The 24617-nt window shown below is 43.2% G+C and overlaps 2 protein-coding genes across 4 annotated transcripts; one reads left to right on the forward strand and one right to left on the reverse strand.

Annotated features, from left to right (window-relative positions):
* Positions 1-13: 13 nt before the first annotated feature.
* Positions 14-20318, reverse strand: LOC122527325 (protocadherin-like wing polarity protein stan). 3 transcript variants are annotated; one of them, XM_043651398.1, is made up of 14 exons: positions 20178-20317; positions 19437-19839; positions 11371-11937; positions 9533-11086; positions 4215-8971; positions 3764-4130; positions 3451-3666; positions 2775-3347; positions 2266-2692; positions 1950-2187; positions 1573-1890; positions 925-1501; positions 795-801; positions 14-661 (listed from the first exon to the last, which is right to left on the reverse strand). In XM_043651398.1, exons 3-14 carry the CDS (start codon positions 11811-11813, stop codon positions 650-652), a joined length of 9489 nt encoding a protein of 3162 aa, XP_043507333.1. In that variant the 5' UTR covers positions 11814-11937; positions 19437-19839; positions 20178-20317; the 3' UTR covers positions 14-649. The 3 variants fall into 3 exon arrangements, with proteins under 3 accessions (XP_043507333.1, XP_043507331.1, XP_043507332.1); XM_043651396.1 differs by having other exon boundaries at positions 14-801; positions 20178-20318; XM_043651397.1 differs by lacking the exon at positions 795-801.
* Positions 20267-24612, forward strand: LOC122527342 (cilia- and flagella-associated protein 69-like). The gene is made up of 12 exons (XM_043651428.1): positions 20267-20730; positions 20858-21142; positions 21234-21666; positions 21762-22002; positions 22062-22362; positions 22441-22622; positions 22694-22845; positions 22936-23140; positions 23206-23513; positions 23581-23795; positions 23874-24305; positions 24412-24612. Exons 2-12 carry the CDS (start codon positions 20864-20866, stop codon positions 24610-24612), a joined length of 2949 nt encoding a protein of 982 aa, XP_043507363.1. The 5' UTR covers positions 20267-20730; positions 20858-20863.
* Positions 24613-24617: the final 5 nt, after the last annotated feature.

Consider the following 24617-nt stretch of genomic DNA (forward strand, 5'->3'; position numbering starts at 1 on the left):
CGCGATCACCCAATGAGGAATATGTATAAATTATGTATTTTGTCACATTTTTTTCATATAAATATATACAAAACTATGAAAATTGCGCCGCACAGTTGTACGCTTTTTCCATATATAAAACATTGTAAACTTCTTAAAAAAAAAAAAAAAAAAAGGAAAAAAGAAAGAAAGAGGAAAGAAAATAGAACCTAAATACATATGAAATGAAATTGGAATGTATACACATTGCACAATACTGAGCTTAGAAATTAAGGTACTAGGGAAAGTGATATTAATTACATGATGAAATGAACTAGAGATCATATGTCTTCCGATATCTCATCACGGTTATCGCAATGAAGAAGCCGAAAGAATTGCTTCCGAACAGAAGCTGGAATCACACGAAACGAAATACCAACAAGCGTATGCATATATACGTACAGGCACTCATACATACATACTAATCCATATGGCTAGCTTTGTAAGTACAGTCATGGCCGCTCTTAAAATATACCTTAGAGTAGTAACACTCTAAGAAATATATATCTATATCTATATCTATCTATATATATATATATTTAATCATTTGAGTTTTAAGTTAATAGTACGTTATATTACTTTGTACGGTGTTTATTTGTAGAACAGAGATCGTCATACTGACGTTTCCGCATTAGTATCCTTCCTGAAACAATCACAAAGAAAAGAAAAATGACAAAGTGTTCATTAAAGTTTCGAATTCAGCATGACATTCGGTCTTTAACAAAGTTTTTAATAAATACTCTTAGAAATGTGTAATATTCCTGCAGAACGCTTACCTCTTCGCTAATTATTACGTTCCAGGGTAAGCGTAAATTATAAAGTAAACAAAGTTAGTTAAACTATATAAATACGATTTATTGTGACGCAAAAAATATGTCTCTTACAAATATAATGCATCATACTCACTCGGTCTCTGTAATGGTTTGTTCGTATTGCTGCTGTTGCTGCTGTCTAAGCGCAGCCAATTCATTGCTATGCTGTAAATCGTGAGTCAGCGAACTAGACAATATTCTACCGCTCATGGGTAGAATATACTCCGGTGAATCTTCTAGCACGGTCGGTGTAATCTTGCCGCGCTTTAAGCTACCGTATCTCTCCGAGCCGCTGAGATTATCGTGCTGAGAACCGTGTAAACTCTGCCCCCTCTTCAAACTTCCATACCGCTCCGAGCCGCTCAAATTCTCGTGGTTTGAATTTTGCGAATGGTGGCTCATGCTGGAGGCGAGAATGCGCGATGAAATGGGTAGCATGTAAGGAGTAGGCGAGACAGTGTGATCTTCTTCGGCGGTATATGGAAACAAGTATTTCTCTCCGAGATGATGAAGCTTCTCTTCCCCTTCCGAGTAATTTTCATCCGGTTGACTTTTCTGAGGCGAGTTCATTTCAGGGTAAGGCAGCGGATTTGGACTGGAGGTTTTGTTCGAGGCCATTTCGTTGTCGGACATGGTGCCTCCGGACCATTGACTTCCGCGCACGTCTATTACTACAAACAAAATATTGTTGCAATTTAGTTTGAAATATTCCAAAAGTTCTCAAGAGCTTATTGAGATTTACCATTTGACGATAAATATGCTTCTGGTAATTGAGAACTCCACCTAGGTGCATAAATAGGTTTAATGTTCGGGAATAGTTCTGTGTTTGAGCAAAGTATGTTCAAGTGTTCGGTGGGATTGGTGTGAATATTAGGCAAGTAGTTGTGCGCGACGGGTTGTTGCGTCGAAACGCCCATGTTCCTGTGCGATCTCGACGTGACATCTTCTTCGTCGGAGCTGTGTGAACTCGCTAGATCTAAACTCCTTCCTCCACCTTCCGCTTGGGAGCCGTCTGAATCCGATTCGGAATCTCTACGTTGATTCCTTGGTTCTGTCGCTTCTACAAATTGTTGATGTTATTACAAATAATTATCATGAAAGTTCAGATCAGACAAATACCTTGTCTAGAGTGTAACGTTGATCGATGACTCCTAGAAGACATATAGGGATCTCTGTCGCTATTATAATTGCTTGTGGATGTTGATGTATGCCTCAAATGTGTATCGCTACGATAGGGACTGGATCCAGTCTTATTTGTACTTCGTGAGGTTGTACTACTCGTTGAGACTCCTACGTGTACTCTCCTACATACGGACTCTGCCCCACTATACGTCGATGAATAAGCCAACGCGGATCGCTGTAATATTATTGAACTTAGAAAAACCACCTCTCTCACATTTGATTTGGCACAATCGGATAAAACTGTACGACGTACTGAGTGACCATTTACATTCTGACTGCTGCTTCCGTTCCCCATGCTTCCTTCTAACAAAGGCGTCTTTTTTCCAATACACCTTAACAGACTCAAATACAGATTTCTTCGTACTCTGCCGTTGATGAAGCAATATCCAATCAAGCTAAATGACGCGTGAACAACTACTGCTATACTAAGCAGGTATGACAGTGTTGGAGAATTTTCGGAGGCATTGAGAACTGTCAGAGTCCACGTAGACCCAAGAAGAGGTAACGAAGCTACCGATAGCCAGAGCAACGTTCTTAAGTTCCCAAAACCCATAATGTGTTCTTTTAGCGTGAAAGCCGCTCGTACTGACATGACGAGAATACAGAAATTCACCAAGACAGCCAGACAAACTGGGCCAATCAAAGACCAGATCACAGTTTCATAAATTGACAACCAGCAGCTGAAATACGTAAGATACTCGTCATTTAACAATTTTTCTTTTATCAAGATATTTGAATAAAAGACACAGAAACTATACGTACAAATAAAAGTTTCCGTATTGATCAGCTCTGACTCCAATAGTCAGTCCAACGATGATAGCTGGAGCGCCGTATCCCATCGTATAGTAGAACCTCATTTGTCCATGATTCACGTCTCTCATTTCGGTGAGCATCCGATAGAGATGAATAGAGTCTACCAAAGTCCACGAGAATGTGCTCAACCAGGCATAGTGCAAACCAATTGCCGTCAGTTTACATGGGAACTCATTCGAGACTAGGGGGCTTCTCGCTTTGAGCGCGACCAAGTAAAGCACTTCGGCGACGAAAACGCACATTACCAGATTTTTGTGAATGCTATTTGAATTTGTACCACCGCCTCGTATCAAGGCCAGAATGAGTAAGGCAGACAACAGCAAAGGCAACGCGAGCATGAACGCGCTGTAGCTTGTTACATCTTCAAGCAAGGACGGTTCTGGAACGTACTCCGGATCGAGTACGTCCGTCAATATTGCGAAAGTGGACAATTGGAAACAGGAGCAGTTTACAATAGTGCCGAATGACAAGGAATCATCCTCAATCTCTGTGGTACAACCTATTCGACTCCATTCGCCGACTCTGCAATGCAGAAACGAATCTTAATTATTTATTTAAGATTTTCTAAATCATTCTAAATTATTCAAAGAACTGCTATTAAGAATTAAATGTTACCAAAACGTACCCTCTGATCGTGCTCCAATGTACACATTGCGGATTGGTTCTAGTCTTAAATTCATCCTTCTCGCTAAGCCAGAGACTAATTTGAACTGGGGATTGGAGGGGAATTCCAGTCAGAGACTCGTAACCGTTGTCGGAAGGAACTAAAACGGATACTGTCACGACTGGCGAAGCTACCGCTACTTCCACGCCCCATCTAACAGCTACGGAATCGTCAAATCTGAAAAAATAATTTTCGATTAACGTCACACTAGGGTGTCTATGCGTTTAACGAAATAAACAATATATATGCCATGCGTAAAGTAACAATTATTTACCTTTGAGGCAGTAGGGCACCCAATTGTTTATATTGCACGTAACTCAACACAGCCTTCCGATTGACCAAACTTTTCTTAACGTTTAACTCCCCTTGTATCAAAGGTTTTATGCCTAGCACGTTAAGAGGCACTCGTATCTTTGAATAGGGATCGAATCTGTTTGGATCGGCCATGTAATTGTTATACTTTGGGAAGGTAATCGACGGGCCGAAATGGGCAGGTGACGACAAGAACGCAGAGGTATCGGGCAAGACGACTTTCTGATCCGCTTCAGTTGGCCTTATCGTAGACGCTGATGGGTCTTCCAAGTATTCCGCCGTCTCGTATCCGAATAGACTTTCAGAAGTTACTATGTCCAGGCCCAATACTGAAAACGATCCATTAGTGAAATCGGTATTACAAAAAATAATCTGCATCTTGAATTAAAAAAAAAGACGTTCATTCTACTTACCGACATTAGCATCGACTACTTCGAAAGGATTGGTAAAAATATCATGCTGAGACGCAGTCAGGGTCTTTAAATAGTTCGCCATCGCGTCCAATATCTTGTCAGGAGCGTCGCCGTTGAGAGTCTCAATTCTCGACCACTTTTCCAAATATTTGGATTTCAAAATGTGGCTGGCGATTCCGACCAGATGAGAGACGTAATCTTTATCTTGACTGTGGGTCAAGTTCAATCCGACCAAACTCTCTTCGTACTGCAACAACGCTGCTAGAAGAGATTCAGCGATCAACAAGTCGGCACCGTACAATTCTTTGGTCACGTTCACCGCTCTGTGAACATCCTTCGCTATTTTAACGGCGACGTAAGTGTTCAACGTCAGATCCTTGGTTTCTAACGCGGCTAGCTGGTGCCTTTGCTCGATGAACGCCTCTGAAGTGCAATTGAAGAGATCAGGTTCCTGCCACCCGCCCAGTTTGTCGTCGCATGATCTAGAAGTCTTTCCCTCGGCCACGCCAGGGCAATCCTCGATGGCAATCATTCCGAACTTGGTCCTCGGCCACCACAGACCCTCCGCGTAGGATCTAGGACACCCGTCGTACACTACCTCGCAGCCACGAAGGGTGACCTCGGCATATGGATTAGGACACGCTGTGCAAGATCGTCCGATGACCCCAACTCTGCACCGACACTGTCCAGTCTCGGTGTCGCAGCGAGGGCCGAAGCTTCCGGTGGCGTAACACTCGCAAGGAATGCACTCTTTCTTACCAGAGGGTTGATAGTGATTTTCCTTGCAGTAGCATTCGCCCGTGGTCTTATTACACGCGGGATCGTAGCCCTTGGACTCGTCGCAATGACAAGGCCCGCACACGGGCGAACCCCACCAAGTTGCCGGGCACGGTTGGTCAGCTTTAATCTCGCAATAGTCGCCGGAGTACTCTGGCGAGTTACACTCGCATCTGTAACCCCTGCGAGACGCTGTGTCCTCGACGCAGGCTCCGGTGTTGTTGCAGGGATTCAAATCGCAAACAGGCTCGCAGTCACGTCCAACGCGACCTGTCGCGCAAACGCACTCGCCTGCCTGCCACTTCGGGACGCAGATCGATGCCTCCGGACAGTCGACGTTGCACTCGGCCTCCGAGCTGCAGCCGGTCGCGACGTTCTCCTGTACGGTTGGCCTCAACAGTATGCTCTGGTTGCTGCCTATACGAATATCCTGCAGGCAGCCGTCGAAGTACGGTAGCTCGGTGTTCGTCGATGGTTCCGGTCCACCGACGAGGATCCTACCGATGTACAGACCCTGCAATTTCGCTGGTAACGGCGACGATACCGGTCTGTTCCGATAGTCGATGTCGAGAGAAACCTGGCCACTCTGCCAGACGATCTCCACCCTGTGCCATTCGCCGTCGCCGACGTCGTTCCACGTTTGCACGATATCCGTGCCGTCTAACAGGGCAATTAGTTTACCATCTCGGATCTCGAGCAACGCGGAACTGTTCTGCCCTATTTGCACGCTCATGACGAACGCCTGCTTGGATCGCGTTCGCAGACTGAGGGCCGTTAACCATGGGAGCTGAATGGGCCTTAACAGAGGATTAAAGCTGAGCATCCCGTCGCCGTGGAAGTTCCACGGTTTGCCAACCTCGTCGGCACAGGTAGGCCCAGCAAAGTTTTCCTCGCACTCGCAAACGAAACCGGACCATATCTCTCGACACTTGCCGTTGTTCTTGCACGGTGTCGATGAACAGAAGGAGATCTTCTCCGGGCAACCAGGGTTGGTACCGTTGTCGGCTACGAACGAATTCAGATCGACGAAAATATGATCGATGTACAGGTCGGTGATGCAACCGACGAAGTCCTTGTTTCTGATGCGAAAGCTAGACGGTATGGCAGGTAGACCGCCGAGTTGCAGCGGCCCTGTCAGATCCAAGAAACGATGACACGTCTCGGTGACGATGCTGCAACGCTCTTCCAACACTTGCTCGCTTCTACCCGCGCAGGACCATTTCGTCCCGAGTCTCTCGCTGTATTCCAAAGCTAGAGCAACGTCGCAGTTGTCCAGTGAGATCGTTACAGTTTTGTTTATGTAATAGACCTCCACCTCGTGCCATTGACCGTCGGAAATCCCACCGGGTACGCTGGCACTGGCTCGCGTGATCTCGTCGCCGAGCGAGAAGCTGAACTGTACCTCGGAGTCGATTACCTCCAAAGCTATAAAGTCGTGTTTCTCGTTGTACCGACCGTTGTAGAGCAGAAGACCATTCGCCGCTTCCGTGGCGAATCTCAGTTTCACGTGCAGTCGGTGCCTTTGCTTCAGAGACGCGAACGTGAGAAACGTCGCCGGTCCGAAACTGCGAGCTCTAAGCTCGCAAAGTGGTGTCACGTTCTCCAGAGATATCACCGGGCAACCCTCGCAGGTAAAGCCGCCTGCCGTCTTCACAGCGCACTGGGAACCTCCCTTGCAGATTCCTGGGGCGCACGAATCCTTATCCAACGAGATCTCGCAGTTTCTCCCGGTGAATTCCGGGCCGCAGGAACACGCGTATCCACCTTCCCTTCTGTAACAAGTGCCGCCGTTCATACACGGATTCGAGTAACATAAATTAACCTCCGTGTCGCACAAGTAGGACTCCTTGCTACCGGTGAAACCCTTCGCGCATCTGCACGCGAACGTTGTCACCGGATATATAGGCCTGAACAATACGGTGTCGCTGCTCGCAAATCCAGAAGCGTTCCCAAATTTCAACACCGTCAGGCATTCCTCGAAATTCAAGCACGGCTCTCTGACGCAAAGGTTGTCGTCGAAGGGCAACACCGTAACCGTTGCCAGTCTCGCCAGTATACCCCTGTTCAGATACACGCGTTCTTGAAGAAACTGCGGGCTGTAAAACTCGTCCGTCACGCCTGGCTCGACTTTCCGCGCGGAGAAGCTCACGTTCAAGATCTTCCCGTTCACGTTCGCGTCCTCCTGTATGCTAAAGAGAAAGATATTCTCTCTGGGGCATGGGATAATGGCTGCCAAACCATCCAGAAAATATCCTAACAGAGGACTGAGGAAAGCCTCGGCCGTCATGTCGTCTAATCTAACGGTGATTGAGTTGAGGAGCATTTTATCGGTGATCAAGCGCACCGAGAGAGTCATCGTGGCCTTGACCTCGTTGATACCATCCGTGACGGACACCTCCATCGTCGCGACACGTGGCACGTTCGTGTTCAGCTGCGGCGACAGCCGGATTTCGCCGGTGGTTCTGTTCAAGTCGATTAAATTCGCGTTGTTGCCGGCGAGCACGATGTACGTTAATTTGTCGGTGACGTCCGCGTCGACGGCTGGTATCTTGCCTATTGGGGCAGTCGGGAAGAAGTCCTTGAAATTGTTGAATATGATCTGAAAGTCCTTCAACACGGGCGCGTTGTCGTTCACGTCGGTCACCAATATCTGAACCAGTGCGTCCGATCTGAGAGGAGGCGAGGCGGCACGCACGACCAACTCGAACTTCTTCTTCGGCGACTCGTAGTCCAATTCCTCGAGCGTGATCAATTCCGCTCGGTCCGCGCCTGATCTGACATTCAGGGCGAAACTGTTCGAGTCTTCCCCTCCTATCACGGAATACTGCACGACCGCGTTTGGTCCCTCGTCCGGGTCGTGCGCATAAATTTCGCCGACGGTCGAGCCGATCGGTGAATTTTCAGCTATATAAAGGACGATCTTGTCGTTCTCGAATGCCGGTGGCGAGTCGTTCACGTCCTGTATTTTAATCGTCACCGGCACTACCGTCGACAGGGACGGTGATCCTCTGTCCATCGCGACTGCCTTCAAAGTGTACATCGCGACCGATTCTCTGTCCAATGGTTTGGCTGTTCTGATCACGCCTGTTGTCGAGTCTACGGCAAACGCGCCGTCTCCGTCGTCTTCCAGCGCGTACCTCACTCTCCCATTCAGATCCGTGTCCGCGTCGGTGGCAGAAACTCTCAAAACGCTAGTGCCACCTGCCACGTCCTCCGGGACGGAACCTTGGTACTGTGGAGCTTCGAAGACGGGAGCATTGTCGTTCACGTCCGTCACGGATATTTCCACGTTGATAGTGTCGGACAAAGGCGGCACGCCTCCGTCTCTCGCTGTAACAGTTAAAAAGTAACCGGGCACGAGTTCACGATCCAACGTGCGAGTAGTCGTGATGGCTCCCGTTTGCGGATTTATGGTGAACTCGGATGCCGACTCCCCGCCATCGGTGCCCAAGCTGTAGGTGATCTGAGCATTTTTCCCAACGTCTGAATCAGTCGCGCTGACGACCAAAACCGTTGTGCCGATCGGCGCGTCTTCGAACAACGACACGGCGTAGGGCGTGTTCTCGAACACCGGCTCGAAATTATTGGCGTCCGAGACGTTCACGTAGACGAGAGCCGTGTCGGTTCTACCGCCACTGTCCGAGGCCGTGACGGTGAGAACGAATCTCTTTTCCTGCTTGTAGTCGAGCGGTTGAGCCACCGTTATCAGACCACGTCCGTTCTGAGACGCGATCGAGAATCGGCCTCTCGTGTTACCAGCTGTGATCTCGTAATGTATCCTGGCGTCCTCGTCGGCATCGGTCGCCGTGACAGAGGTGACGGGAGTGCCCGGTGGATCGTCCTCGGAGACCACAGCCTCGTAGTTCTTAGGGTCAAAGTGGGGATCGTTGTCGTTCACGTCGGTCACGGTGAGTATCACAGTGGCGCTCGCAGATTTTGGTACATCGCCAGAGTCCGTGGCAATCACGGTGAATTGGTACCTAAAAAACAAACAGTTGATTGATAATAAAAGATTATGGTTATTTAGAATAACTGTCGGTAATTTGGATTCTTAACATTTTGCCCTCGACAAACATTTCTGGTATCATCTACCAGCGATTTATTTACGAAGCGTCGTTATGAAACGATATAGCATTGGAAATAATCATTCAAATGGTATTTAAAATACGGCGAAGTAATACGTTGATTACATCTTTCTAACATGTGATATTAAATTTAAAGCAATCATCAACGTGCATTGCTAGAACAAGTATGCTAATATGCAAGAGTTAATGATACGTAGTTCAATCTTTCAAAAAATATCTTCCACCATTTATTGAACTTTCGTAGAAGAAGCAATGAGAAGTCTATTTTATGTGAATTATTAAGTGTCAATTGACTCGGGACTTTCTTCTTCTGAAATTCCTTTGTCCTTCTCACGCATACAACACCAAATGTACACGTTCATTATAATTATCAGCAAAAAAGAGAAAGTCCAAGCTAGATTTAATCTATCCTCTCAGAAGGGACAGCCGAGTGTAAAGAATTAAACGCAACTGTACCTGGAACATTGCTCGCGATCGAGCTGTTTTGTCGTGTAAATCCATCCGGTCTCCGTGTTAACGGTTATGGGAAAGTTCTCCGTGGAAGCTCCGGAGAAGTCACGCGCCCCTATAGTGTATTTTATCTGAGCGTTCGCGCCCTCGTCAGCATCGTACGCCTGTATCCTCAGCATCGAGTACCCTATAGGCACGTTCTCCGAGACAGACTCTTGAAAGTGGCTGGTGTAAAATCGCGGTGCGTTGTCATTAACGTCGCCCACGTGCACTAATAACTGCGTGGTGTTGGATCTGGCCGGTGAACCACCGTCTTGAGCGCGTATAACTATTTTGTAGCTTCTGGTCGACTCGTAATCCAGGGGCTTGACGAGAGCAACGTCACCGATCATCGAGTCTATGGCGAAAGTATTCTGAGTGTTTCCGCCGATGATGGCGTACCGAACGGCGGCGTTGTTCCCCGAATCCGCGTCCGTGGCGCGTATACGCGCTATCACCGGATTCGCCGTGTAATCCAGATCCTCTGGTATCCAGGCGGAATAGGTACGTTCGGTGAACTGTGGGTAATTATCATTGTCGTCTAGCACGCGGACCACCAGCGTCGCGTTCGCGGTTTTTCGCGCGGAAGGGGGTGTCGCCTGATCGGAGACGCTCAGCACGACCGTGTACACCTCGGTTTTCTCTCTGTCGAGCGGCGCGCGCGTCGTAACAACGCCGGTCCTCGGATCTATTCTGAAAGTCAGCGCGTCGTCGGCGTTTGCAGTCCCGCTGCCGCTAGTCGTGGATAAGATGGAATACTCGACTTCGGCGTTTCTGCCTGCGTCTTGGTCGGTAGCTTTGACAGTGACAACCGTGTAACCAACTGGTACACCTTCTCTGATGGAAGCCTCGTCCTCTGGCCACTCGAACGTTGGCGCGTGATCGTTCGTATCGAGGACGTTCACTTGCAACGTGGTGGTGCCCGTTCTCGGAGGGAACGAATCGTCCACGGCGAGTACCCGAAAGTAATGAACGTCCACGCTCTCTCTGTCCAATCTGGCGCGTGTAGTGACCCTCCCGGTGACCGGATCCAGAACGAGTAACGCCTGTGACCGGGCGTCCAGCAGAGAACTCATGGAATAACGGACCGTGCCACCCTCAGGATCTCTGGCTCTGACAGACGTCACGTACGTGCCCGGTTCTTTCTCTTCCTCGACCACGGCTACGTACAGCGACTGCTCGAAGTACGGCGATTGATTTTTCAATTCCCTGCGGACTCGTCTGCCCAGATCCGTGTCGTCCAGCTGACGGTGATGGAAGACGATCTTCAGACGATGTTCCGCGTCGGTTAACCGCGACTCTATCCCGCATCGGAGATTCATCGACACGGAGATTTTCCAAAGCGGATCCACCAAGCATTGTTCCGTTGCCGAGACCAAGTCACCCGCCGCGCCTTCGATCAGAAACCTAGGATCCGCTACGCCACCCCACCTGGTCTCGCACTCTTTCAGAGCGGTTTGCGGAAGGAAGTCTCGCAGCGCCGCGACCAATTGCGACGTTCTGAGGCAAACCTCGGTGAACCTGTTACCAGAGGACACAAGAATCTTATTATCTCCGCGCGTTAACTACTCTGTCGCCACGTGCAAATTAATCATAGAGAAACAAGAACGAAACTCGCGTGACTCGTGAACGCAGCGAGCTAATTACAAAACGGTTATCTAAATGAACATCAGCCACGAGGAGTCTCTCGTACTTCTATTTTTAATTTTTAGTTTTCACGATCTAAATTACCCGATATTTCCCCGATTTTTTTGTAATTAACGCACGTTACACGTCTAGCAGAGTATCTTTCAACATTTGATTACCTCTCGGTACTGGGCATAGCGTAGGAAGCTAAAGTCTCCGCCATCCATCCCCTAGTAGCGGCTAGATCTCGATTCTCTCCACCGCAGCCGGTGATTAGAATCCTAAGTGGCAGGCTGTAATAGTCGATCGTTGGTCTGCCCAGTCTAGAACTGGTCGAGTCCACGTAGAAGGTGAATATTCGTGGATATTGAAGGCCGTCGCAGCTCAAAGGTCGCGCCAACGTGACGCGGCCGGTGTGAGGATGCACCTTGAGCAACTTCCTCGCAAACCAGGCGGTCCTCTCGTTCGATACTTCGTACTTCCGACGACCGCCCAGCTGCGGTACACCTGCCTCGAAAACCACGCTGCCGGCGGGCGTGCTCGAGGACAGCACCGCCAGGTACGCGTCGGTCAGAGTCCAGAAGACCGCGAACAACGGGACGATCCATTTCCACCTCGCCATGGCAACCACCCTCTTACAACGACCGCTCCTTCTTCTCGTGTTCTACCCTCCCAGACAAGTGTCCCATTGTTGCCGATCCTCTCCCCGCTTGCTCGGTTCAACGTGCGCTCGCACGGTCTTCCATCTGCAAATCGATAGGTTCAGCATTAATTCGAACACACACGAATGAACGAGTTCCTTTGAGCCGATTCTGAAACGTGAGCGGGACACTTTCGGGCTCGTTTGCTCAATTTTTCTAATTTCTATAACTTGTAGATGTTGTAGGTAAAACGATCGGGAACGAGCAACCTCGGGAAACCACTGAATAATTCATCGTGCTTACGTAATAGATAATATCATGGAGTATGTGTGGATTGGAGCAGGAAGCTGTCACGAGTAAAAATTAGCAGAGGAGGACTTTAGCAAAGAAAAGAAAAAAAAAAAAATTCTGAACTCAAGAATTTATTAAGTGGGATTTATTAATCGTTTTAGTATAATTGCAATTTTTTTAGCGTTCTTGCACCGAATTTCCTTCGCGAGTGTGAGAATGCGATACCCGCTGTAAAACGTGGGAACGATGATTTCCGTTCGTTTCACCCTCCTGATATCAAGAGGTTCGTTCCCTTCTACGGCAAATCCTGCCTGTTGTTTAACTACCAGCCAGCCACCTCGTGAAATTCTGATCTTCTAATTATCGAAGAAATTCTAATTTAGAATCGTAAAATATATCTTAAAAATATTAAGGTTCTAAATTAAGATTCTAATCAATCTTAAGAATATTAAGATTCTAAATTAAGACTCTTAAAATATTAAGAGTGCTCTATGAAATAGATTGCTGTTTTTTCTTCCATTTTCTTCTCCGAATTCTCTTTCACATAGCGATACTAACGTTTGTTCATTGTTTATCATTCATCTTGAGCAGACGCCAGATTTCATAATTTTTCATTCGCTGTATAATTTTGCTGTGAGCACCGATCGTCGTATCGCATGTTATATTATTCAAAAAAAAAAAAAAAGAAAAACTACCTAACCACGTCTTCGAGGAGGACTTCGAAACGTATAATCTGAGAGGATGCAGTTCAAATACCCGTTTCACTTGCGAAAAAGACAACGGAAAAAGAAACTCTCGCCCTTCGTAATTCCTGCTCGTCTATTTCTTGTCTTTCAACACCGTATGCACCATTCTCTGAGATGAAGAGATAGAATATTCTCGTACCACTCGGTGCGAATAATATTCGTCGCGTTGCGACCTCTCTTTCTCTGTTTGAAAATTATCGTGTCGAAAGTAAGGTAAGAGTAGTCGTATTAAAAGTAACGCGAAATACAGAGGATCGATAAAAATAGATTTAGCATGTTCTCCGACATTCTCTTCGTCGTTGCGCGCGGACAAATCGAGAGATAAAAGGATCGAAATACCGATGTAAAAATATTCAGGACGACGCGTCGTGCGTTAGAGAAAGTATGTCGGTCACGGAAATAAAAGAAAAAAAATTGCAACAAGGCATTCTTACAAACAATAAAGAAGAAAAACCGCTACATAACGCTGCATAACGGTCGAGTGAAATTATTGTCCTGCAGTTCCTGAGGAACAAATCAAGCCAACCGGACATTCAATGGACAGTCACAGTCAAATGCCACGCAGAAAGTTGAAATCTATCATCTAAACTTTCGAAAGGCTAGGAGACAACTTCATTAGAGATTACGGTACACTGACATCCAGCTGGTTTCTAAAGTTTCGCCACTTTAAATAGCGAGTGTTTTAAAATATCAATCATCCCAAATATACTCGACCGTTGCGAGTGGCTTTCAAATGATCAATTAAGGAGCTTTCTACATAAAGATAGGCATAGTTAAATAACTGAATTGTGAAATTTTTCTTTACTGTCTTATTGAAAAAAAAAAATTAGAACTAAAATTTTTTAATTTACTCAGTTTTGTTCTTTAAAGCTCTTTTTTCCAAAAAAACTCAATTAGTCCAGCTGAGCGGACTCGCAACAGTCTCAAACGACTCGGAACGGTATGTTGTCCGAAGGGAAGAGCTTATTGTTAGTACAGACATAAATGGTCCAGCCTACTCGTAGTAGCATCGCAACGGGCAAGTCGTTTCAACGCGTTTCCACGCGTTTAATAAGGCCCAAGGTAATACGTGGCGCAAAGGACGACTGCAACGAGCGTCTTCTCCTTCTGTGTTCCTTATAGTCTTATTGCGTTAGAGAATCGCCGGTCCTCAAGATCACGGGACTAGTTGACCGTAGCAAGAGCACGATAGGTCTCCAGTGGCATCGGCTCGCAATCCTCCTTCCTCCCGGAGGCTAGCCGATCCGGTTTGACCAATCCAAACGGATGGTGCATCGGCACGAACCAATCGAACCACCGCTTGCACAACCAGCTACGAGCAGGTAGACAACGAGCACGGACCAGCCGACTCGCCTTCGGAACAAAACGACCCGGCGAGCACAAGAGAAAAAAACAAAATGAACGAAGGAAGGAACGAGCGAGCGAATGGAGGAGATGACCAGGGACGCGATGCTTATAGGCGGAGGGCCGCTTCTTCGTTTCTCTTCGGCGCGACGCGTGACCTTTCCTTCGCCTCGATAATATCAACCTCCTTCTTCTCGGAGTACTCGAGAGAATCGCCAGAGAAACCAACCTCCATCCCCAATAACCAACGTTCTACCCATGCGTTCGCCATTACGCCTTTTTCTCGCACGGAGGCTGCGATTGCATCGCGCAGAAACTCATCGGTAAAAAAGACCGGTATCAACGTGTCGCAAGAAGATCGTTTTCCCCGTGGAAAACGAAATTGTAGGCCGTCCCGCTGCGCGAGAGGAAAAACTCGCGAATCATCCAGACGCTCTACTAACTTCGAGACGTCGCTCTTGGAGATGAGTTGGGACGAGCGACGCGTAGGATGAAACGATTCAGAGATAAAACGATTAAGAGATAGAAACATGCAGACATTGGTTGGTACTCTCTAATAACCTCGAGCCTGCGTCTATCTTCGTCCGCTGTTGTTCATGTAATTGCTTGAGTGAAGTAGATACGAATCAATGGGTATAACACCTACGTGCCAACTACCGCTTTCTCTCTCTCTCTCTCTCCCCCTCTCTTTCTCGTGTTCTCAAGTTAAACGTTCACCTTGGTCCTGGAACAATCATTTTTTGCGTCCAATCTTGGATTCCATTTACTCCGAAGCGATCGAGATTCGAAAATTGATCAATCCCGCGCCACGAGCTTCAATTTCGGTGCGTCGTTCTTGCACGACGAAATCGCATCCAGCGCTTCGTGAACACTGTTGCGCGCGGTTTTATATTCCAAGCTCGTTCACGCTCACACGTTGCCGACTCTTAAATTCCGGTTAACCGTCCAGTGGAAAATGCGCGATAACGATAACATCTATTCGCCTGAAGATTCTTACACCCGTACTCCCGTGTACTTTCTCGGCTACGTAGGAATTAATTGTCCATGAAACTTCGCATTGAACCTCGTCCTCGCTATCGTCCCCATAAAATCTGTTTGTCGCCTATTTGCATATATATTTACGAACGAACGTGCTCGCGCAAAATGTATAAAACTGCCGCTTTTCCGAGAACGATCAGCGAGGAAATCTTGAAACCACCTACTAAAATCTTCACGCTAAGATCTTCACTAGCGAGTTCTATTTCCGAACACTGTTCACCGCTGGCAAGGTGAGTACACACCTTGCTGAACCGTGCATATTTCCGTGGAGCGTTTTAGCCTCGCAGGAAAGTACCAGAGAATCGTCTTCGTTTTCTGTGAAATGGCTATTAATTACACGAGAGATGTGGCACGACGATCAGCCCTGGAATTCGAACCTACCAATTATCCTCTCGAAAGCCACGTCCGCATTTTACCGCCTAATGACGGGCACCTTTTTCAAAATTGATCGAACGGCTTCTCGGAAAACGTAGCGAGGCCCTCGGTAAGTGACTCGTCCTCTGCCACTGGCCCTCAAACTAACCTCAACACTTGAACACCGAATCGTCTTCTCGCTTGACGAATCGTCAATCACCAGTCGGTTTTCGTTTCTTCTCAATGAAGACATGAACCGCGTTTATCGCCCTTTCCAGAGATTCACTGTTTCTCGTTCGGCACGCGTTTTTTTGCCCGATTATACGGGTTACGTGCTCTTTCACGCGAACGACAGACCAATTCGGAGGTGTGAAAGGGCCAATCGAAATGTTCAAAGGCAGCAGGATTTACCCGGTCGATCGATTACATCGATCTTACGACTTGCTGTTTCGCAGTCGTTTATCAAATCTCGCGTAATGATGTTTTAATGTGACAGCCCCACAGCGTTCATCAGCTGGCATTGACTTTACAAATCCTCTCAATGCCATTGATCTGTACTCGGAAATTCTACAGAGAACCGATGTAAATTGACCCTAACTGTGAAATAATTACGCAACAAGACGCAACAGACGAGACAGACGAAAACTATATTCCATAGTTATTCGACGTGGTGTTTCGTTCGTTTTCTTTCCGGAGATTCCAAAACTGTTGTGACAATCGGACGAATTTTGAAACATTCAAGAGGGCTTCGATTCGCTCTTCTTTCGACATTTCTTTTTGCCAGTCATCTTTCTTTTTTTCGCTGCTTGGGATGGCTGGCGAAGGTTGGCCAAAATTAGGGAGGAATTAGCTTTCTGGGAAGGGGATCGGGCCAGCATCTCTGAGATGCTTTTCGTTTTCTACTCGCCTTCGTTCATCGGGCCGCGCGAACGAACGAACGAACGAACGCGCGAGAAACTTCGCATACCTATTACAATAACCGGTGTACACGGTTCCGTTCAAGGTTGCAGAGTCAACCAAGTACAAGATCACCGCTGAGAATACGGCGTGTTCCTCGGTTAGCTTTTAATTGGCAATGATACCAGCCACTTTGCTTCGATTCAAACGTTTTGACAGGAACGCGGAAGGCAAACAATTTCCGAACAATTAATCAAAGATCATTTCCCAAATCGTCGAATTGGAGTTTTGATTTTTGTATAAAGATAATAAAAAAGATATTCGCGCTAGACGCGCATGAACAAAAGTCGAGTCGAATGAAAGGTCAAATTCTTGACGACATCCTTGGCGCTCGGAATTTATCTAGTTGAATTTTACACTCTGCAGTAGGATAATTGACAAATTTTTCTAGAAATGACGAGCAAAGTGTTCCAAGGCGGTTACAATAACAACCGTTAGACGTACACGCGAAAGCATATTCGCGTAACGGTGCGCGGCAAAATCGGAAAAGGACGAGGCGTAGACCGGCTAGTGTCGTCGAACGTAGTATAGTCTGGCTCATTGATCTCTCCAGCACATATCTCTTCCTCGAATCCTGACAATTGATCGCGAACGATGACGGCGAAAGATTTCACATAGAGAAACGATCCTTAATCCGATTTAATGAATTAGAAAGAGTAACCACGATCGATCTACGCGAATCCTAGAAAAGCAATTCGTCTCGTTACTCAATAAATGAACAAATCGTGGACTTGACTCGCGTTAACGAACAAATACCATCTTCCTAGTCATGCCGGCTCTGCGTCTTTCTATTTATTCATAAAAAAAAAAAAAAAAAAAGAAGCCGAAATACCACTTTTCGTTTTTGACTTATTTATACAATCATTCTTGTCGTGTGTACGTTACGGCTTTCGCTCGATTACAAATACAACAGCCAACTTTATTTCAACTTGCGAATATCTGTTGTACCTAACATTGTTCTCTCCCATTGTTGGGAAGAAAAATTCTTGCACGCGACCGACGTTTCCAAAAGTCACGCGATTCTGGAATTGCGGGGCAACGACAGCTGACGACGTTAGTTTTCGCTCATTGTCAGAGAACGCGTTTCTGAGAAATTGGAAGAAGGGATCGGCTGGTATTCTATATTGATAAAAGCATAGTACGGCGCAAAGATAGTTAGCCAGAGATAAAAGTCCTACGGAAGAACGCTCAATTTTATGGAACCTGTTCCCACCGTGGTCTCCCTCAAACGGGTTTAGTTAGGTGCATGCGTTTCACGCTTGTATGCGTGCACGGCCGTCTTTAAAGGTCGTAAATTAATGTTCCGTTCTTACGACTGTGCGGGGAATCCGAAAATTCGTAAAATATCTTAATTAAACCGCGACGACAACTTCGATACCCGTTTATTTCTTAATTCTGTCGGCGACCAACGACCGCGTACCTTGAACCGCGTTTCGTTCAAATTTTTACGACCCTAGCAATTTCTCTTCGTTCTACACTTGAAAAGCGATACTTTAAGGAATTTTAATTAGTATCGCGTAACGGTATATACTTGTTTATCCACTGTTTCCCTCTACATGCCGTAGCACCATACCCAATAAATTTGTCTGATCGCAAACGTTTGCATTAATGAGGCATTTAATGAAATGCACGTAACAGATAAAAATATACAAAACATCTTACTGAAATCTTAGTATTTCCACATCTTAGTATTTCCAAATCTTAGTATTGTATAAATGTATCTGCAGCGTGATCATGTAAAAGAGTCAATCGGTATTTGTTCCCTATTGCGGTGATACGCGCAAATGTGAAAAGAGCAACTTTTGCCCAAATGTTGCAGTCTTCCTGCATACAACGGCGCATAGAGTCGAGTCGAGTCGAGTCGAGGCAAGTCGAGCCTACTCGAGCCGCGATACAAGAAGAGAGGGTGAAAGAGAAAAGAGAAGAGTCATCCTTCTCTCCTTTTCCCTCGCAATCAGGGGTGAGTGACTCACGTTCTGCAGCTTCGACGCCGACAGTCGGGACGCTTACCCTCCAAATATTGATTCGCCGGCTCGGGGAAACGAGACTGCTAACCCTCCAGAGCAACGGCGTATCTAAATTTTTCAAACGGCGGCTTCTTTCTTGGCTTCTCGTTCACCCCTGGGTCTTCCTCTCTACTCACCTTACAACTTCCACCTCTTATCGAAGACCTCTCTCCATCGCGTATCACTTGCAAATCGTTCACGTATGCGAGTCTTCGAGCCGCATGTCTGTGCGTATCTGCGTACGTCAAAACACCGTGAAAGTCCATCCAGACGCCAATGTGCCGCAGGTTGAATCGATTATACCCTTCCGTACATTATTGCGCGTGGAATAGACGTAGAGAAAATACGAAGAAGCGTTTGAAGAAAATAAAAGGCACGACGGGCTAATTATATACGCAAATCTCTAGAATTTTCCTGTTAGACACGTACGCACAGAAAGGAGGCACTCGCGCCTTTTCCATTGTCTCTTTCTCTGTTTCTTTCCCTTTAATTCTTTCGCTCTATCTAAGGACAAACGTTAGAGACAGAAGCGACGTGAATCGCATTCTCACTAGAGAACCTTGAATTCAACCTGTACAAGGTTCAAAAGAAGGCACTGCGTCGTGTGACAAGAACAAAAAGGAAAAGAAAACGTGGTTGTTCGACGGTCGGAAGACGGTGAGAAGGGTTCGAGGCGAAGGCAGAAAGTGTAATTGTAGTCGAGGCTCGTTACACGCCTCGCTGTCGTACTAATTAATAAGACATTTTTCCCGTGAGAAAGCACCGGGCCAGAAGAAACACCGGCAGCCGAGTACTCCACGCTCGGTATTTCATATACGGGTAGAAAAATGAAGCGACGACGTGCATGCCATTCGAAAAGGTCACTCACCGTCCCGCCAAGATCGGCGCAGTTTTGTCACATCGCGAGTCACACCCAACTTCTTTGATTCTTAATCCCTCCCTGGCACTTTCTCGCCGTGATCGCCAAAAATTTCGACACGAAACGAATCACACACCGCGTACGACCAGATCACGAAGAACGACGTGCACGCACTTCAGCTGCTCTCGGCAGCGTCGCGACTACTACCAACCACCATACACGCACAGACCGATCTTACGTACGAGCGTAGTAGAGGGCGACTACCTGCGACCGTGTATCTCGACATTGACTTCGAGCGACGATCAAACGACCAACATCTCCGCACCGGCCAATGATCCGCGTTTAACGCGCTCTTTTCTTCTGCAATTTCTTCCTTCCTTCTCTCGAAACTGTCAATTCATCCCCGCAATCGCTGCAAACGTAGAAGTTTTTTTCTTTTGTTAAATTGCTCTTCTGCCGGATCGAAATCGAAAGCGAGAATTGGGTTCAGTGTGATGGTAAATTAGCAAGTGTTAATTATCAATTGCAAATTGATGTCTTAAATACCTGAGTTTTTTTAATTACTCTAAATTCCATACGACGGGAAGCTTGTGGAATTTTTAACGTCAAACTATTGCAATTAATTGTTATTTTTATAAAATGTGAAATACGTGGTATTACGAGTGTATAATTGCAACAAGCATGTAAACTTTCTAATTTCGTAAAAGTGTAAGTACAGCTAGAAAGTTCGTCAACCCCGTAGTTACTAACCTGTGTAGCTTCACTGTGGGTAGTGAACATTTTTTTAAACGTTGAATGTAAAATTTGTTGGAAACGACGAAAGATTTGAGTAAAAGGCACAAGCACACACCTTACTATTGTCGACGACAGCGGCGACTGTTGCAAACTCTCTCTTGCACGTGCACGATACACGTACACATTTAAACTTTGTTCGTACATGATTATCTAGATACGAATTTTTAAAGGTGATCATTGCAAGGATAATGAGCTTTGAATATATCTGTTGCCATTACATGCTTTCCTTTTCGATAAACTATAATGTTTGCAGTAAACACGTATGAGATCAAATGTGATAGATCACGTATTTTTCGATATTCGAACTGAATTAAAATACACAAGTCGGCGGTATATTTGATGAAAGCGCCATCTAGGTGTTGTTTTAAAAATATCGCATCAGAGGGCGCCATTAGTTCGAACATTCAATTTTATGTTTTATTTGCTCCTTTCTTGAAAAATCCAAAGTAATACCGTGGTATTTGATCTTTTTGATGAAAACTTATGCTGTATTTGTAGTTAAAAAGAGGTAAGAATTTTATTGTCAACTTACATTTTATTTGAATATAATCTATATATTGTTTAAAATGATATGAAATTTATTACATGTATGTACAAATACCTTTGTATTGATATATTGTATAAAAAAAAAATAGCGACGTATGGAGCAAAATAAAACTGAAGTACAGTATCTTAATAAATTGAAAGTTGAGGATGTTTGGAAAGAATTTAATTGTCCAAAATATGTTACCCACCTTTGTCCTAGAACTGACAAATTGCCAAAAGAAATATTTGAATTTGATGAACGATTGAAATTGGATACTAATTGCATTTTACAAAAATTAGATGAACTCATATCGGATCCTATAACAAGCAATAGTGTAATTCGCATATGTAAACTTTTATATGATTACCTTAGTGAAGTAGGAGACAATGGTTATGTATCCTTTAATGAACATAATTTTGGTATATACTATACATATCTGTTTTATTACCTATATATGTAAAAGAAATTTCCTTATAAATTCATAGAAAGTTAAAGATTTATCATTAGTAATAAAAGTATTAAAATTTTTGGCTGAAAATGTTAATAGAGTTAAAGAATATGAATTACATCTTGATAGAATGTTAGAGCTTTGTAATATACCACTCTTATTAGAGAAGTCGTCTGAAAGTTTAATTCATGAAGATGTAATCGAACAATATTTTACATTGTTGGGACATCTTCTTGTAATTTTACCAACAAAAGAGCAAGCATTAAAAATTCATAAGGCACTTCATTCTTTGTTATTAAAAACACAAAAAGAAGATATCTCTGCAATACAACTTAAACATTATCGTAAAGCCATGGAAAAGTCAAAGTTGCCACTAATTGTGGTTGAATTACTACAAGCTTCTACTACAAAAACATATCCAAAAACTTTAGAGCTAGTTTTTTTACTTTCATCCATCTCTTATAAATGTTGTATGTACTGAGAAATCAATATTCTAATTAGAAAAATAAATATTTAAGGAACTATACTTTTTATTATGTTAACATCTGTATAACATTAAATGAAGGTCACAGAATGTTGGAAGCTAATGTACTTAATGTTATACTTATAAGAATGGATCTTCCTTATGCAATTCAATTACATTGTACTCGGCCACCTGACTTAATGTTAAATGGGATTGAATATAGTGATGAAACAACTCTTTTGATAATGAACACTCTGTGGAGCTTGATGAAATCTATTATTTTTCCTAATAATATGCCAACTAATTTCAAAGAAAATTTGACATCAACCCATTGTGTCTTATGGTAATTTATTTAATTTATTATTAAAATTTATATTTAAAAAACTAATTTATATTACACAGGGGCCTATGTTATGCTTTTAAGCGGCAGATATATTACAGCCAATACAGAAAATTTAATACAAAGATTAGAAATGAAATTGCCATGATTATTCTCTCAATTTCAATTACTTTACCCTCTTGGAACCTTGTCAGTGGTGGTATAGCTGATACTGTTATTAAATATTTAGTTGGAATTGAATCTGGATCTGTTAGAATATTTGCAGAAATAATAAAATTTGGCAGAACTATTGATAATTTACACTTTGAAAAAATTTTATTATTAATTGTTACACATTTAGCAGAAGTTGATGCTTGTATTTTTGTAATTACTTTTTTTTAATCTATATATTACATATAAAAAGTTCTAAAAAACATTTTAATGTCATGATACTTATAATAGTTAATGATAAAATGGAAACTGATGCAAACTATACTTCAAATTGTTAATCCAAATATTGAAGAAACAAAAGTCACTTGGAATGCATCTCAATTTTGGGATTTATGGATGTATGCTATAAATGCTTTGTCTATATTAGCACCAAAAATGCCTCAACAATTTGTGGAATATCATGGTGGTATTAGGTAGTCAAAGTACAAATAAATATAAATCTTTTTTATTTTTATGGTATAAAGTAAATGTAAATATTTTATAGATTATATACAATGCTAGAATGGTGTTTAAATACGAAATTTGATATAAAAATAATAATGACTTGTGTAAAAACAATTTGCCTAATTATTCTGAGTGACAATAAATATTTACTAGAATACTTACGAGAGTGTGGAATTATATTATTGTTAATTAGTCAGTTTTTTGTCTATTTATACTTATTGCAAAATTTTATTACTTTTTAATTCTACATTAAATAATAATTCTTTATGTTATACATTATAGAAGTTATTAAGTATATTTTGAAATTTGATAAACTTAAAGCAATGGAACAACGTGTGTTAATATTGGCATTAACATCAATTGAAAGACTCATGAAAAAACAAAAATTTTTTCAACAAATATATGGGGAGCACAGTATTATATCTATTATGGAATTACTATTTCGTTGCATATATCAAAAAGATAATGAATTTCAATTGGAACAACGGTAATATACTTGTATAACAACAAAATTAGAATATATAATTATTATCATATAAAAAATTGTATTAGTCTTCTACTAGCAATAGGTTCATATATTTGGGAATGTATAATATGGTGTCCTGAAATACTTGAAAAATTTATTCGATATGGTGGAGTATATATTATCCTTGATATTATTGAAATTATTCCATATTGCTCTCGTTGTTTATTTCTCGCTCTTTTTACCGATATGTGCGATAATATTTTTTGTGGACCATTCTTATGTACTTGGAGAGGTATTGATAAAAAAATAGGATTAATGTCTTTGTTAGCAAAAATATGGAGAGAAGAAGAAATACTGATTAAAGCTAAGAGAAATATGGATGGCACTGTCAAAGGCAAATAATATAATTTTAGCTAATGACATTTTTATAAAAACTTGACTACATTGCTACTATTCATTAGATATGGAATTGTCTGAAATGGGTAAAAGGCAATGGTTTGATACTTATTGCAAAAAACTAGCTAGAGATAGTAGTCCAGCATTAATTGACATGATTGGTTCAGTTAGATCAAAAATATATAGTATTTTCAAAATAATTGAAAGAGATAATGAAAAGTATAAAATGGCCAAAGAACATTACAAAATATTATATGCTAATCTTTCAATTGAAGATAGAGTAAGTTATGCAAAAATATCCATTAAATCTTACCCTGTACCTAATATTTGATATGATTTGCATCACATATTTTTTCAGATTACAATATCTACCATAGAATTATATTTTACACTGAAATTAGGTCAAGTATGGATAGAGGTTGCTAAATACTTTGAACAGGTCGGTATTACTCCTCATGGTATGGATGGTCAAGCACTTTTTTTGATGAATCAACGTTATTCTTTGTGGGGTGAAATAATAAAAGAAAGACAGGCGAGGATAATAAAATCTATAGAACGAAAGGAAGAAATAGAAGAGAAAGATGAATATGCAAGAATCCATGATTCTAAGCTTATTTTGGCATTAGATGCATTTGATGAATTAGATTACATATATAGAACAACAAATAAATCATATAGGATAAAGAAAAAATATGAACAAATACAACAGGTTAATTTAGCTTTAAAATTTCCATATAAATCAGATGATTCACATTGTCATAGAACATTCCAAGATAAATTAATGGTCACGGTAAATATAAAATATTTTTATTTCAATTGAATTTTCAATGCTATTTTCTTACTATTTTTTCTCTTCAAAATATATTTAATATTTAAATATCAATATCTTTATATAGACTATATTTAATCAACATCAAACAGTGAGTACTGGTTTAACATCAAATCCACAGTTAAGTCAAATGAAACTTGGGAAAATTCACCTTATTTCTCCTTGTAATTCTTATATTTCTGCTACGACATATGACTCTGAGCTACATCCGGTTTCTTTATCAAGCACCTGTCTGTCTAATATAGAAAAATTTCTAGAGAATGAATAATTCTT

This window comes from Frieseomelitta varia, unplaced genomic scaffold (genome assembly GCF_011392965.1).
Source record: "Frieseomelitta varia isolate USP_RPSP 00005682 unplaced genomic scaffold, Fvar_1.2 scaffold_215, whole genome shotgun sequence".
Classification (NCBI taxonomy): Eukaryota; Metazoa; Arthropoda; class Insecta; order Hymenoptera; family Apidae; genus Frieseomelitta; species Frieseomelitta varia.